We start from the raw sequence: 16,040 nt of genomic DNA on the forward strand, positions 1-16,040 counted from the left end.
TAGTTAACAAGCAGTTTTTAGCCTAATCCCTATTTTGAGGGGTGTCGGGTGGGATTCCCAATGGCTCCAAACCACGCCAGGTTAGAGCAGGCGGGCCGTCGGGTTGAAGGACTTGGAGGGGTCGCGATGTCGGTGTTCAGGTGAGTGATGGGTGCATGAGTGCAAAGGTAAGTGTGTTTGGTGTGTCTAAAGTGTGTAAAGAAGTTTAAATTACCTGTACTTACCTTAACAGCCTTTCTTCCTCTAGGTTTCGGGAGTCCATCACTCAGCTGGCACTGAAAGCAAAATGGCTGTGAGCTGTCAAAAGTGACAGCCTTCAGCTTTCATTGCCGGTGAGAGTTCTAACTGAGTCTGTGTAGAAGGACTCAGGTTAGAAGTCAGACTGTCAGTGTTTGACAGCGTCAAACAGCTGTGAAACACTGATATTTCATCTGCCAAGACCTCTTGACAGATGAAATTTCAGTCTGTGACGTGACCTGTTGCCGGGTGGCCCTTAATTGGCCTGCTGAGCCCGCTGGGTGGGCTCAACAAGGTCAATCAAGTGAAAATCGCGTGGGTTGGCCGAACATCGATGTAGGCGGGACTAAAACCCGAAAGTTGTAGTCCCGCCTCCTTCCCGACAGTTTTATGAAAATCGACCCCCAAGATTCAGCTGTGGCTCAGTTGGTAGCACTCTCACCTCTGAGTCAGAAGGTCGTGGGTTCAAGTCCCACTCCAGGGACTTGAGCTCATAAAGCTAGGCTGACACTCCAGTGCAGTGCTGAGGGGGTGCTGCACTGCTGGAGGCGTGGTCTTTTGGATGAGACGTTAAACCGAGGCCCCATCTGCTCTCTCAGGTGGACGTAAAAGATCCCATGACCACTATTTTGAAGGAGTTATCCCCGGTGTCCTGGCCAATATTTATCCCTCAACCAACATAACAAAAACAGATTATCAGGTCATAGAAACATAGAAGATAGCAGCAGGAGTAGGCCATTCGGCCCCTCGAGCCTGCTCCGCCATTCAATGAGATCATGGCTGATCATCCAAACTCAGTACCCTGTCCCTGCTCTCTCCCCATATCCCTTGATCCCTTTGGCCTTAAGAAATATATCTAACTCCTTCTTGAATATATTTAATGAATTGACCTCAACTGCCTTGTGTGGTAGAGAATTCCACAGGTTCACCACTCTCTGGGTGAAGAAATTCCTCCTCATCTCTGTCCTAAATGGCTTACCCCTTATCCTTAGACTGTGACCCCTGGTTCTGGACTCCCCTGCCATCGGGAACATCCTTCCTGCATCTAGTCTGTCTAGTCCTGTTAGAATTTTATAAGTTTCAATGAGATCCCCTCTCATTCTTCTAAACTCCAGCGAGTATAAGCTCAATCGACCCAATCTCTCCTCATACGTCATTCCTGCCATCCCAGGTATCAGTCTGGTGAATCTTCACTGCACTCCCTCCATGGCAAGAACATCCTTCCTCAGATAAGGCGACCAAAACTGCACAGAATGCTCAAGGTGTGGTCTCACCAAGGCCCTGTACAACTGCAGCAAGACATCCTTGTTCCTTTACTCAAACCCTCTCGCTACGAAGGCCAACATACCATTTGCCTTCTTAACCGCCTGCTGCACCTGCATGCTTACCTTCAGCGACTGGTGCACAAGGACACCCAGGTCTCGTTGCACTTCCCCTTCTCCCAATCTATTGCCGTTCAGATAATAATCTGCCTTCCTGTTTTTGCCACCAAAAGTGGATAACCTCACATTTATCCACATTATACTGCATCTGCCATGCATCTGCCCAATCACCCAACCTGTCCAAATCATACTGGAGTTTCTCGGCATCCTCCTCACAGCACACACGCCCACCCAGCTTTGTGTCGTCTGCAAACTTGGAGATATTACATCTAGTTCCCTCGTCTAGATCATTAATATATATTGTGAATAGCTAGGGTCCTAGGACCGATCCCGATGGTACTCCACTAGTCACTGCCTGCCACTCGGAAAAAGACCCGTTTATTCCAACTCTTTGCTTCCTGTCTGCCAATCAGTTCTCTATTCAAGTCAGTACCTTGCCCCCAATCCCATGTGCTTTAACTTTACACGCTAATCTCTTATGCGGGACCTTATCGAAAGTCTTCTGAAAGTCCAAATACACCACATCCACTGGTTCTCCCTTATCAATTCTACCAGTTACATCCTCAAAAAATTCCAGTAGATTAGTCAAGCACGATTTACCTTTTGTAAATCCATGTTGACTTTGTCCGATCCTGTCACTGTTTTCCAAGTGCTCTGCTATTACATGTTTTATAATGGACTCTAGCATTTTCTCCACTACCGATGTCAGGCTTACCGGTCTATAATTCCCCGTTTTCTCTCTACCACCTTTTTTGAACAGTGGGGTAACATTAGCTACCCTCCAACCCATGGGAACTGTTCCAGAGTCTATAGAATTTTGGAAGACGACCAGCAATGCATCTACTATTTCTAGGGTCATTATCACATTGCTGTTTGTGGGACCTTGCTGTGCGCAAATTGGCTGCCACGTGGCATAGTGGTTAGCACTGTTGCCTCACAGCGCCAGGGACCCGGGTTCAAATCTGGCCTCGGGCGACTGTCTGTGTGGAGTTTGCACATTCTCCCTGTGTCTGCGTGGGTTTCCTCCGGGTGCTCCGGTTTCCTCCCACAGTCCAAAGATGTGCGGGTTAGGTTGATTTGGCTATGATAAATTGACCCTTAGTGTTAGGGGATTAAATACGTGGGGTTACGGGGATCGGGTGGGATATGTGCAGGCTCGATGGGCCGAAATGGCCTCTATCTGCACTGTGGGGATTCTGTGATTACAACAGTGACTCCACTTCAAATGTACTTCATTGGCTGTAAAGCATTTTGAGACGTCCGGTGCTATAGAAATGCAAGTCTTTCTTTCTTTCTTTTCGAGCTTAAATTTCAGCTTGGAAACATTTGCTATTTTCATGCAGGAGTGTGTTATTTGGCAGTGAAAGCCTTTAAAAAAAATATATAGTCAAAGGAAACATTGCTTAGAGTTCAAGGAGCAAATCAGACCATGCACAGAGCAACCACTGACCTGTAACTTAAACACCCCCTCGCTTTATCGTTCAATGGGACGTATTCAAGCTGTAGACCAAAAGAACAGAAAGCAAAATGCAGACACAATTCAAGACAAGGAGGACTCACCTGGACATCCTTGTACTTGTCTTTTAAATCCATGAGTCGATGGTATGCCTTAATGGCGTCGTTGAACTCGCCAACATCTATGCAGGTAAGAATGTAGTTCTCCCAGATCTGCCAATGCTCATAGTTACATTTAATGGCTTCCTGGAGTGATCGCAGGGCTTTACTTCTATGTAAGGCAGAATTATGCAACAAATTAGTCACACCTCCTTGATATTATGGCTCTTCTACAACATACCCTTGCACGGAATCACTGAATGTAACTGACCAGAGTGATGAAGTGAGAGAACATAGCTTTCACTGATGCCTGCTAATGGAGATCAACAGGCACCAGGTCTTGATTCCGTGAGCGACATCCACAGGCAACAGCCTGGAGACCATCGCCAGCTAACACCACAAAGGAAGACTTTCTTATTCTGCGGGGGTAGAAAATCTTCCCCTTCTTTAAAGTAAATATGGTCCGAGGATACAGTAACACAAATATTGATTTAGATTTGTGCTACCAGGACTGCCCCTCGGGTTTCAGTAGGGCAATCAGTACAACACTTCTTAATTCTTTCTGTAAACCTTAGGTCAATGGCTTATGGCTATGACACTCAATGGCATACAATATATTTGTACTGTGTTCAATCAATATTGTGGAAAAGACACAAGGAACAAAGGTCAGTCAATTTAGACAATGTTATGTATGTACTTATAACAAAGCGTTTCCAAAGCAAATTCATGTATCTAAGCCTGGCGTTGTCAGGGAAGGCCTACTTATTACAGACAATCCTGTTAGAATTATATTTGTTTCAGTACATGCACTTAAATAAAGTCAGAAAGACTCAAAAGTGATTCTACATTAAGTATAAAACTTATGAAAATGTTAATGATTCCTTTATTGGTCAAATTGTTATTGTTGGGTCTCACAATAACAGGAAGCATGCCAATGACTTACTTTTCCTTTAATCGGATATATGCCGTTGATAGATTGTTCCAAGCTTCTGCATTCTAAAAGAACAGAAACAAGTAGAATGAATCCACACCTTCAACTGGACATCAGATAGGGGCACTGGTTACATATCTGCCCAATGAGACTATTTAACAGAAACGGATGTGTCAATGGATCTGTTAACAGTTAACACATCATTAGTATAGCCCTAATTGTTCAGATTAAAGGTGGGGTCAGCTGCTACAGCATTAAATTTGAGCCAAAATTAACTTACACCAAGAATAACAGAAGCTGGAAGCATGTTGCAAGACCGTATTACATCTGGTGCTTAGGTCATTATGATTTTTAAACTTTTGTTGGTTCCCTAGCAGCCGCAGTTTTCAAAATCAACTGTACTTCATTATAATGGAAAAGCTGGAAACATGAAATGGTTTAAAAGTTGGCGTTTCCTGCAAGTTAACTGAATGTTTTAGTTCAAACTTGTACCACATGGGGCATATAATATTCCATTCCACTCAATCTTTTTCTGTAATTGTTCACATGATTTCCAATTTCATGTTTGTCACGGTGAGGAATGTCAGTACTTGGGGTGTTCTCTTATTTTTGGTGCCCACTGTCTGCACCGACCACTTCTAGAGCACGGAACGCTCGCTCAGTAAAGCTCCCTCTACTCTGCCCAACAATGTGTCTCCGCCTCAGAGCAGCAACACTTACTAAACGGGTGTGACGTTTTCCAGATCTGTCTGACCAAAGTAAGGTTGGCAATTTGTTCTGTGGATCTGTGGTGATTAGGAACTGAATAAACACTATGCAAATCATATAACCAATGACTCTTACAGGAGCAGAAGTGGGTGAGAGCTATATACCATGTTCACCCAGATTGAAATTCCAGATTTGACGATGTCCTCCACCCAGTTCTCCATTTGCAATATCTTGATGTATAATTAAAATGATTATAAATAAATGATCCTTGACATGAATCAGTCATTCATGAAAGAAAGACTTATGAAATAATACTGAACGGCCTACGGGTGGCGCTGTCCAGGGAGAGTCTTAATACTCGGGCACGGGCCCAGCTTGCGCAGGACATTCTTAACAGGAACTAGTGAAGGACACAACTAGACCTCCATGTTGTAAAACAGTTGATTAAAGCTTTGTTTAATGCTTAGACCAAGTGCCTAGTAGTTTTCTTACGTCAATCCTATTTTCGTATAAATCTAAACAGAACCAGCATCATTATTTTGCATATAAACTGCAGAGGAAATAATGCAGAATTAAATGATATGATTTCCCATACTTTGGTTTTGCAAAATACAGTAAATTGTTACAATCCAGACATTCTCCAGATACCTTCTCTCAGACCCAACACAAAGGCACCATTTCCACGGGCAACCCTCACTTCCTACAAACCAACTCATGACCTTGTGTGCAAAGTAACCTGTGCCAGGGAACAATAAACCTTTTTACCATAAATATATACTCTATTAAACAATAAGACCAGACCTCTCCATGAGACGGATAAACAACACTGTGATAGACTGTATATATCTCAGGCGGCAAACCACAAATTAGTTATTCAGTTAAAATTAAACAGAAGCTACAGCAAAGCCAGTAGATTTTACTAGATTAGTGTAAAAGAATACTTGATTTCTAACAAGTACTTTAAATTAATTTCCAAATAATAAGGCTCTCAAAACTTCAAGAATTCTTGTAACTTGGGGTGCCCGTCGGCGAGGAAAAGTTTGCAAGTGAAATTGTTCAACTGCCTGGTATTATCATCCTCGTTTCCAAATCCCTCCATGGCCTCACCCCATCCGATCTCTGTAATCTCCTCCAGCCCTACAACCCTTCGAGATATCTGTGCTCCTCCAATTCTGGCCTCTTGAGCATCTCCAATATTAATCGCTCCACCACTGGCGGCCGTGCCTTCAGCTGCCAATTCCCTCCCTAAAGCTCTCCGCCTCTCTACCTCGCTTTGCTCCTTTAAAACGCTCCTTAAAGCCTACCTCTTTGACCAAGCTGCACTAATATCTCCTTATGTGGCTCGGTGTCAAATTTTGTTTGCTAATGCTCCTGTGAAGCGCTTTGGGAAGTTTTACCACGTTAACGGCGCTATATAAATGCAAATTGTTGCTGTTGTGGTAAAACGGAAATTAAACAACACCACCGTGCATTTGTATAGCGCCTTTAGTGCAGTAAAATGGCCCAAGGCGCTTAAAGAAGTCGTGACATTGAGCCACAGCTATACCCAGTTTATAGTTTAAAGTTCAAACAGAGAGAAAGGAATATGAAGAAGGTATCTCACAATTAAATACAGTTTTGAATCACAGTGGGGGGGGGGGGGGGGGGGCAAAGACAATAGGCCGGTCTCATAAAAACCTGTCTCCAGCCATACACCTGCTTCAGGACAAAGGCGAACCGAGTGCCTGATAAACAGGACACTGCCGCCAATCCCTTCATCCCAAATAGAGAGGTAGAAAACCTCGGACTCCTTCCTGCAGCCCAGCAATGGCAATAGTGTGTTTCTGCCATCTGTGTGTCCTTGATGGCCAACCACCTGGGCAGGTCACCAGCCCTTTGAAGTGACTTCAATACATAGGATAAATAATGGGCCGTATTTTGCGGCCCCTACGGGTGCGTACGAGCCCGCAGGGGCCGCGCACGTTCCGGGTGTAGGCATGCGGCGCGCATGCGCTGAAACCCGGCACTTGCAATCTGTCAAGACCTCTGCATCCCCAGGAAAAGGGGCGTAAAGCCTGCTTTTACCAGCATAAAAGTTTTAAAAAATAGAAAAATAAAATTTTATCACTCACTTATACATTAAAAACCCTGTCCAATAAGGTAAGTTTACATTTAGCCTCCGTTAAAACATATAAATGTTTTTTTCAAAAAATTACATTTGTTTAAAGTATTTAATTAAATGCCATTTTAATTAATGTTATATGTGTAATTTTTTTATTCATTTCATGTGTTCGTTTATTTTTAAGTCATCCCCATTCATACTTATGACAGTTCCGTATGTACAGAATCCCCATAAGTATGAATGGGGATTCCCTTTTTTCATTGGTTGGGTCGGCCCACGTGATTCCAGGGGTGCTTGCGAACCGCCTGCGCCCCTGGGATACATGGGCCTCTGCGCATTTCTACCAGGAGAGGCCCAGGATCGCAAGCCTCCGCATCTCCCGGACCACCAGGTAAATGCGTAGTTTTTTTGATGATCGGAGGCATCCGCCCGCGGGACGCCGCCAATCGCAAATTCAGGCCCAATGTGTATTCCAGGTACACGCAGAAGTGCTACTTTTAAGAAGTAGTAATCAAATTAAAGTATTGAAGTGGTCAGCAGATGGCCAGCTGCCAAAATTCCATAACTATTACAAAATTATAGTTACATGGAATTACACAGAGACAAGCCATTCAGCCCAGTGATAGTGTTTTTATGCTCCACACGAGCCTCCTTGCACCCTATTTCAACAAACCCTATGGACCAAACCTTCTATTCATAAGAACATAAGAAATAGGAGCAGGAATAGGCCACTTGGCCCCTCGAGCCTGCTCTGCCATTCAATAAGATCATGGATGATCTTGGGCTCAAAGCCACTTCCCCGCCCTCTCCCCCATAACCCTTCACTCCCATATCTTGCAAAAATCTGTCGCTCTCCACCTTAAATGTATTTAATGACCCAGCCTCCACAGCTCTCTGGGGCAGAGAATTCCACAGATTTACGACCCTTTGAGAGAAGAAATTCCTCCTCAGCTCAGTTCTAAAAGGGCGACCCTTTATTCTGAAACTATGCCCCCGAGTTCTAGATTTCCCCACGAGGGGAAACATCCTCTCTGCATTCCTTTCTCCCTCATGTACATACTTAGCTTTCCCTTAAATGCCTCTATCCCAATCACTTCAACTACTCCCTGTGGTAGCGAGTTCCACATTCTAACCAGTCTCTGGGTAAAGAAGTTTCTCCTGAATTCCCGATTGGATTTATTGGTGACTATCTTATATTTATGGCCCCTAGTTTTGAACTCTCCCCCACATAGTATTTTGTGATTTGAGACCAGACAGACCTCTGATCTGTCACAGTAAACACTTTCAAACTGGAGGCCAAACACTTGATCGTGGGATAAGTTCTGTACATTCTACCTCAATATCCTGCCAGTTTGGATCAAAACTTGTTGTGTAATATATTCCACTATTCTCTCCCTCTAATGTTGAAACTTAAATAAATATAATTAAAATGCAGCAAAGGTTGCCAAGGTAAACACCAGGAATATTTAACGATACACAGAAGGAGGCAGGTTTTTAAAGCCAGTTCTTTATATAATACACAAATTATTTAAAACTGGTACAAGTCCATTGTGTACAAAGCATTGGCAGTAACTTGTGTTCGACAAACAGGGTCAGTGTACGTGTCCCAGCGCGGGGAAGCAGCAGAAATAGAGCAAGTTAGACACATCCAGCATTGCCGATTGGAACACTATTGTAAGAAAGCACAGAGCAACAAGGGGGCCCTTGGCCACTCCTTGTACAGACAATGTGCAATCCACTCCATCCAACCCATCTATCTCCGGTAGAACGGATCTGTAAAGGGTTCTCCCCCACCAGGATAGCTGAATAAAACTGCAGTATGTCTACTTAGCCTATAAAAGATACACCAGACATTGCTCACTGGTTGTTTGCCATGACCTAACATTTCCATTGTCACAGCAGCTCAGAAACTATTCCCAAGGGTATACGACCATCCGGATCTCTGCCTAGCTTCATAGTCTTCAATCACATTCCTAAATGGCTGTTTATCCAGCATTTAAAAAAAATTAACACAGTATTACATGTTTTGCCAGGGTTCCTGCTCCACATATCCACTGCTCTGCAATAATTACCACTACTACTTCTTTGAAGAGCCATGTCTGTTGAACTACAGATCAGAAATTGCACATGCATGCAACAAGCATGCTTTTAAAAGAAAATCCCACTTGGAGCCAATCTTATTTGCTTTTGTCTCCAGAAATATATATTTTTTTGTCTTATAATACTCTTAGGCCATGTGACGTTTTACTACGTGAAAGGTGCTATATAAATGCAAGTTGTTGTTGTTGTAATGACACCCTGCCCACTGATGGTGTGGAATACAGTGAGAAATATGTGTGCCAACATTACAAGTGATCGGTTAGTCACTCTGTCAATCCTCCGGGAGCCACTGGCGCTAAAAGACTGGGGACCACTGCACTCTGTCTAGTAGCTACTTGGTAATCTACATATGTTGCTTAATACATAACCAGTTGATATAATTCGGATTACGGAGACATGGCTCCAAGGTGACCAAGGCTGGGAACTCAACATCCAGGGGTATTCAATATTCAGGAAAGACAGGCAAAAAGGAAAAGGAGGTGGGGTAACATTGCTGGTTAAAGAGGAGATTAACACAATAGTAAGGAAGGATATTAGCTCTGATGGTGTGGAATCTGTATGGGTAGAGCTGAGAAATACCAAGGGGCAGAAAACATTAGTGGGAGTTGTATACAGACCCCCAAACAGTAATGCTGAGGTTGGGGATGGCATTAAACGGGAAATTAGAGACGTGTGCAATAAGGGCACAGCAGTTATCATGGGTGACTTTAATCTACATATAGACTGGGCTAACCAAATTAGTAACAATACTGTGGAGGAGGAATTCCTGGATTGTATACGGAATGGTTTCCTGGACCAATATGTCGAGGAACCATCTTAGACTGGGTATTATGTAATGAGAAAGGATTAATTAGCAATCTTGTTCTGCGAGGCCCCTTGGGGCAGAGCGATCATAATATGATCAAATTCTTCATTAAGATGCAGAGTGAAGTAGTTGACTCAGAGGCTAGGGTCCTGAATTTAAATAAAGGAAACTATGATGGTATGAAGCGCGAGTTGGGTAGGATGGATTGGGGAACGTTACTTAAAGGGTTGACGGTGGATAGGCAATGGCAAACATTTAAAGATCGCATGGATGAACTACAGCATTTGTTCACCCCGTTTGGCATAAAAATAAAACAAGAAAGGTGACTCAACCGTGGCTAACAAGGGAAATTAGGGATAGCATAAGATCCAAGGAGAGGACATATAAATTGGCCAGAAAAAGCAGCAAACCTGAGGATTGGGAGCAGTTTAGGATTCAGCAAAGGAGGACAAAGGGATTAATTAAGAGGGGGAAAATAGAATATGAGAGTAAGCTTGCAGGGAACATAAAAACTGACTGTAAAATCTTCTATAGATATGTGAAGAGAAAAAGATTGGTGAAGTCAAGTGTAGGTCCCTTGCAGTCAGAATCAGGGGAATTTATAATGGGGAACAAAGAAATGGAACCAATTAAATACATACTTTGGTTCTCTCTTCACAAAGGAGGGCACAAATAACCTCCCAGAGATGTCGGGGAACATAGGGTCTAATGAGAGGGAGGAACTGAATGAAATCAGTATTTGTAGGGAAATGGTGTTAGGGAAATTGACGGGCTTGAAGGCCGATAAATCCCCAGGGCCTGATAATCTACATCCCAGGGTACTTAAGGAAGTGGCCCTAGAAATAGCAGATACATTTTGCTGGTCATTTTCCAAAATTCTATAGACTCTGGAACAGTTCCCATGGATTGGAGGGTAGCTAATGTTACCCCACTATTCAAAAAAGGTGGTAGAGAGAAAACGGGGAATTATAGACCGGTAAGCCTGACATCGGTAGTGGGGAAAATGCTAGAGTCCATTATAAAACATGTAATAGCAGAGCACTTGGAAAACAGTGACAGGATCGGACAAAGTCAACATGGATTTACAAAAGGTAAATCGTGCTTGACTAATCTACTGGAATTTTTTGAGGATGTAACTGGCAGAATAGATAAGGGAGAGCCAGTGGATGTGGTGTATTTGGACTTTCAGAAGGCTGTCGATAAGGTCCCGCGTAAGAGATTAGCGTGTAAAGTTAAAGCACATGGGATTGGGGGTAAGGTACTGACTTGGATAGAGAACTGGTTGGCAGACAGGAAGCAAAGAGTTGGAATAAATCGGTCTTTTTCTGAGTGGCAGGCAGTGACTAGTGGGGTACCGCAGGGATCGGTGCTAGGACCCCAGCTATTCACAATATATATTAATGATCCAGACGAGGGAACTAGATGTAATATCTCCAAGTTTGCAGGTGACACAAAGCTGGGTGAGCGTGTGTGCTGTGAGGAGGATGCAGAGAAACTCCAGTATGATTTGGACAGGTTGGGTGATTGGGCAGATGCATGGCAGATCAGTATAATGTGGATAAATGCGAGGTTATCCACTTTGGTGGCAAAAACAGGAAGGCAGATTATTATCTGAACGGCAATAGATTGGGAGAAGGGGAAGTGCAACGAGACCTGGGTGTCCTTGTGCACCAGTCGCTGAAGGTAAGCATGCAGGTGCAGCAGGCGGTTAAGAAGGCAAATGGTATGTTGGCCTTCGTAGCGAGAGGGTTCGAGTACAGGAGCAAGGATGTCTTGCTGCAGTTGTACAGGGCCTTGGTGAGACCACACCTTGAGTATTGTGCGCAGTTTTGGTCACCTTATGTGAGGAAGGATGTTCTTACCATGGAGGGAGTGCAGCGAAGATTCACCAGACTGATACCTGGGATAGCAGGAATGACGTATGAGGAGAGATCAGATCGATTGGGATTATATTCGCTGGAGTTTAGAAGAATGAGAGGGGATCTCATTGAAACTTATAAAATTCTAACAGGACTAGACAGACTAGATGCAGGAAGGATGTTCCCGATGGCGGGGGAGTCCAGAACCAGGGGTCACAGTCTAAAGATAAGGGGTAAGCCATTTAGGACAGAGATGAGGAGGAATTTCTTCACCCAGAGAGTGGTGAACCTGTGGAATTCTCTACCACACAAGGCAGTTGAGGCCAATTCATGAAATATATTCAAGAAGGAGTTAGATATAATTCTTAAGGCTAAAGGGATCAAGGGATATGGGGAGAAAGCAGGGACGCGGTAAACATAGAAGATAGGAGCAGGAGCAGGCCATTCGGCCCTTCGAGCCTGCTCCGCCATTCAATGAGATCATGGCTGATCATCCAATTTCAGTACCCTGTCCCTGCCTTCTCCCCATATCCCTTGATCCCTTTAACCTCAAGAAATATATCCAACTCTTTCTTGAATATATTTAATGAACTGGCCTCCACCGCCCTCTGTGGCAGAGAATTCCACAGGTTCACCACTCTCTGGGTGAAGAAATTCCTCCTCATTTCAGTCCTAAATGGCTTACCCCTTATCCTTAGACTATGACCCCTGGTTCTGGACTCCCCGGCCATCAGAAACATCCTTCCTGCATCTAGTCTGTCCAAACCTGACAGAATTTTATAGGTTTCGATGAGAACCCCTCTCAATCTTCTAAACTCCAGTGAGTATAAGCCCAATCGACACAATCTCTCCTCATACGTCATTCCTGCCATCCCAGGTATCAGCCTGGTGAATCTTCGCTGCACTCCCTCCATGGCAAGAACGTCCTTCCTCAGGTAAGGTGACCAAAACTGCACACAATACTCAAGGTGCGGTCTCACCAAGGCCCTGTACAACTGTAGCAAGACATCCTTGTTCCTGTACTCGAACCCTCTTGCTACGAAGGCCAACATACCATTTGCCTTCTTAACCGCCTGCTGCACCTGCATGCTTACCTTCAGCGACTGGTGCACAATAACACCCAGGTCTCTTTGCACTTCCCCTTCTCCCAATCTATTGCCATTCAAATAATAATCTGCCTTCCTGTTTTTGCCACCAAAGTGGATAACCTCACATTTATCCACATTATAGTGCATTTGCCATGTTTCTGCCCAATCACCCAACCTGTCCAAATCGTACTGGAGTTTCACGACATCCTCCTCACAGCTTACTCTCCCACCCAGCTTTGTGTCGTCTGCAAATTTGGAGATATTACATCCAATTCCCTCGTCCAGATCATTAATATATATTGTGAACAGCTGGGGTCCTAGGACCGATCCTTGCGGTACCCCACTAGTCACTGCCTGCCACTCGGAAAACGACCCGTTTATTCCAGCTCTTTGCTTTCTGTCCGCCAACCAGTTCTCTATCCAAGTCAATACCTTGCCCCCAATTCCATGTGCCTTAATTTTGCACACTAATCTCTTATGTGGGACCTTATCGAAAGCCTTCTGAAAGTCCAAATACACCACATCCACTGATTCTCCCTTATCTATTTTACCAGTTACATCCTCAAAAAATTCCAGTAGATTAGTCAAGCATGATTTACCTTTTGTAAATCCATGTTGACTTTGTCCGATCCTGTCACTGCTTTCCAAGTGCTCTGCTATTACATCTTTTATAATAGACTCTAGCATTTTCCCCACTACCAATGCCAGGCTTACCGGTCTATAATTCCCCGCTTTTTCGCTACCACCTTTTTTGAATAGTGGGGTAACATTAGCTACCCTCCAATCCATGGGTACCGTTCCAGAGTCTATCGAGTTCTGAAAGATGACCAGCAATGCATCTACTATCTCTAGGGCCACTTCCTTAAGTACCCTGGGGATTTATCGGCCTTCAGTCCCATCAATTTTCCTAACACCATTTCCCTACAAATACTGATTTCTTTCAGTTCCTCCCTTTCATCAGACCCTATGTTCCCCGACGTCTCTGGGAGGTCATTTGTGTCCTCCTTTGTGAAGACAGAACCAAAGTATGTATTTAGTTGGTCTGCCATTTCCTTGTTTCCCATTATAAATTCCCCTGATTCTGACTGTAAGGGACCTACGCTTGACTTCACCAATCTTTTTCTCTTCACATATCTATAAAAGCTTTTACAGTCAGTTTTTATGTTCCCTGCAAGCTTACTCTCATATTCTATTTTCCCTTTCTTAATTAATCCCTTTGTCCTCCTTTGTTGACTCCTAAACTGCTCCCAATCCTCAGGATTATTGCATTTTCTAGCCAATTTATATGTCCTCTCCTGGCATCTTATGCTATCCCTGATTTCCCTTGTTAGCCACGGTTGAGTCACTTTTGTTTTATTTTTATGTCAAACTGGGATGAACAAATTCTGTAGCTCATCCATTCGGTCTTTGAATGTTTGCCATTGCCTATCCACCGTCAACCCTTTGAGTGACATTCCCCAATCAATCCTACCCAACTCGCTCCTCAGACCATCGTAGTTTCCTTTATTTAAATTGAGGACCCTAGTCACTGAGTCAACTACTTCATTCTCCATCTTAATGAAGAATTCGATCATATTATGATCGCTCCGACCCAAGGGGCCTCGTACAACAAGATTGCTAATTAATCCTTTCTCGTTACATAATACCCAGTCTAAGATGGCCTGATCTCTGGTTGGTTCCTCGACATATTGGTCCAGGAAACCATCCCGTAAACACTCCAGGAATTCCTCCTCCACAGTATTGTTACTAATTTGGTTGGCCCAATCTATATGTAGATTAAAGTCACCCATGATGACTGCTGTGCCCTTATTGCACGCTTCTTTAATTTCCCTTTTAATGCCATCCCCAACCTCCGCCTTACTGTTGGGAGGTCTATATACCACTCCCACTAATGTTTTTTTCCCCTTAGTATTTCTCAATTCTACCCATACAGATTCCACATCATCAGAGCTAATATCCTTCATTACAATTGTATTAATCCCTTCTTTAACCAGTCATGCTACCCCACCTCCCTTTCCTTTTTGCCTATCTTTCCTGAATATCGAATACCCCTGGATGTTGAGTTCACAGTCTTGGCCATCCTTGAGCCATGTTTCCGTAATCCCAATTCCGTACTGAATTTGGATGATCAGCCATGATCTCATTAAATGGCGAAGCAGGCTCGAGGGGCCGAATGGCCTACTCCTGCTCCTATCTTTCTATGTAAAAACAGTTGTGTTGCTTTCCACAGACGGGCACAGAATTCAAGAGCCAGCCTCCACAACTTGAAGCCAATGTTCCCTTTAAGCTGAGCTGGAGCTACTAAGTCAGTAGTGTCTCTTCCTGAGTTTGGGATGCTCTAGGTGAAGCTCTGGCCCCACTACAATCATATAGTGGTTATATAATTAAACTAGTAATCTAGTTAAAAAAAAATCTGGAAATAAAAAGCTGGTAAAAGTGACCTTGAAGCTGTCAGTTTGTCGTAAAAACCCAACTGGTTTACTAATGGCCCAGAAATTCGGGTCTCCACGGGTGAGTACGCACTGGGTACTCACCCGTAGGCCCAATGGAAGTGCCGGTTTTCTGCATGCACTGCGCATGCGCGCGAAACCGGCACTTCCGTTCCCCTGAACAAAGAGGTTCAGAGGTCGTAACACGAGCGCAGGGGAGGCTGTGGTGCGCATCGAACTTCATTAAAAAAAAAATTTTTATACAGGTTTTCCCAGGAGGGTAAGTCTCCAGAAGTTAGACATTTAAAAAGCAGGCATAAGGCCTGCTTTTTACAAGGTAAGTGATGAATTAATTAAAATTAAAACTTTTTTTCCCACAGGTTTATTATTTTTAAATACTTTAAAGCAAGGTAAGTTTATTTTTAGCCCTGTTAGAAAATAAAATTATTTTTTCAAAAATTTAAATTATTGTTTAAAATAGTTATTTCATGTAATTTATAGTTTATTTAAAAAATGAGATTTAAAAAAAAAATTATTTGAAGATTTAGTGCTGTTTTGGGGCCGTAGTAGTTATAACTTTTGACAGGTCTTCCTGTCAATCTTATGAATGGAGCATTCCCTGCTCCGATTGGCTCCCCACGGCCCACGTGATCCCAGGGGACGCATCGAACTAACTGCGCCCCTGGGATATGCAAGCACTGCGCGCCGGCAGCTGGACCAGGCCCCGGATCGGAATTCCACGGGGGCCCACAGCTCAACGGCCGGCGCGCAAGGTAAGTGTAGGTCGGGGGCTTGCACCCGCGGGAAGCCCCCGACCCGAATTTCAATGTCTTTTATTTTTATTCG

General features: G+C 43.8%; 1 protein-coding gene across 1 annotated transcript in view; it reads right to left on the bottom strand.

Moving 5' to 3' along the window:
• Nucleotides 1-16,040, bottom strand: part of ttc27 (tetratricopeptide repeat domain 27) — a 237,478-nt gene that overhangs the window by 49,683 nt on the left and 171,755 nt on the right. Inside the window, exons 15-16 of the mRNA XM_085977359.1 lie at nucleotides 4,117-4,169; nucleotides 3,180-3,345 (exon numbers count right to left, since the gene is read on the bottom strand). Coding sequence (XP_085833485.1) covers nucleotides 3,180-3,345; nucleotides 4,117-4,169 — 219 coding nt within the window. The remainder of the gene's footprint in view (nucleotides 1-3,179; nucleotides 3,346-4,116; nucleotides 4,170-16,040) is intronic.

The sequence above is a fragment of the Somniosus microcephalus genome, chromosome 3 (genome assembly GCF_052327205.1).
Source record: "Somniosus microcephalus isolate GS21.2 chromosome 3, FLI_Smic_1.0, whole genome shotgun sequence".
Lineage (NCBI taxonomy): Eukaryota > Metazoa > Chordata > Chondrichthyes > Squaliformes > Somniosidae > Somniosus > Somniosus microcephalus.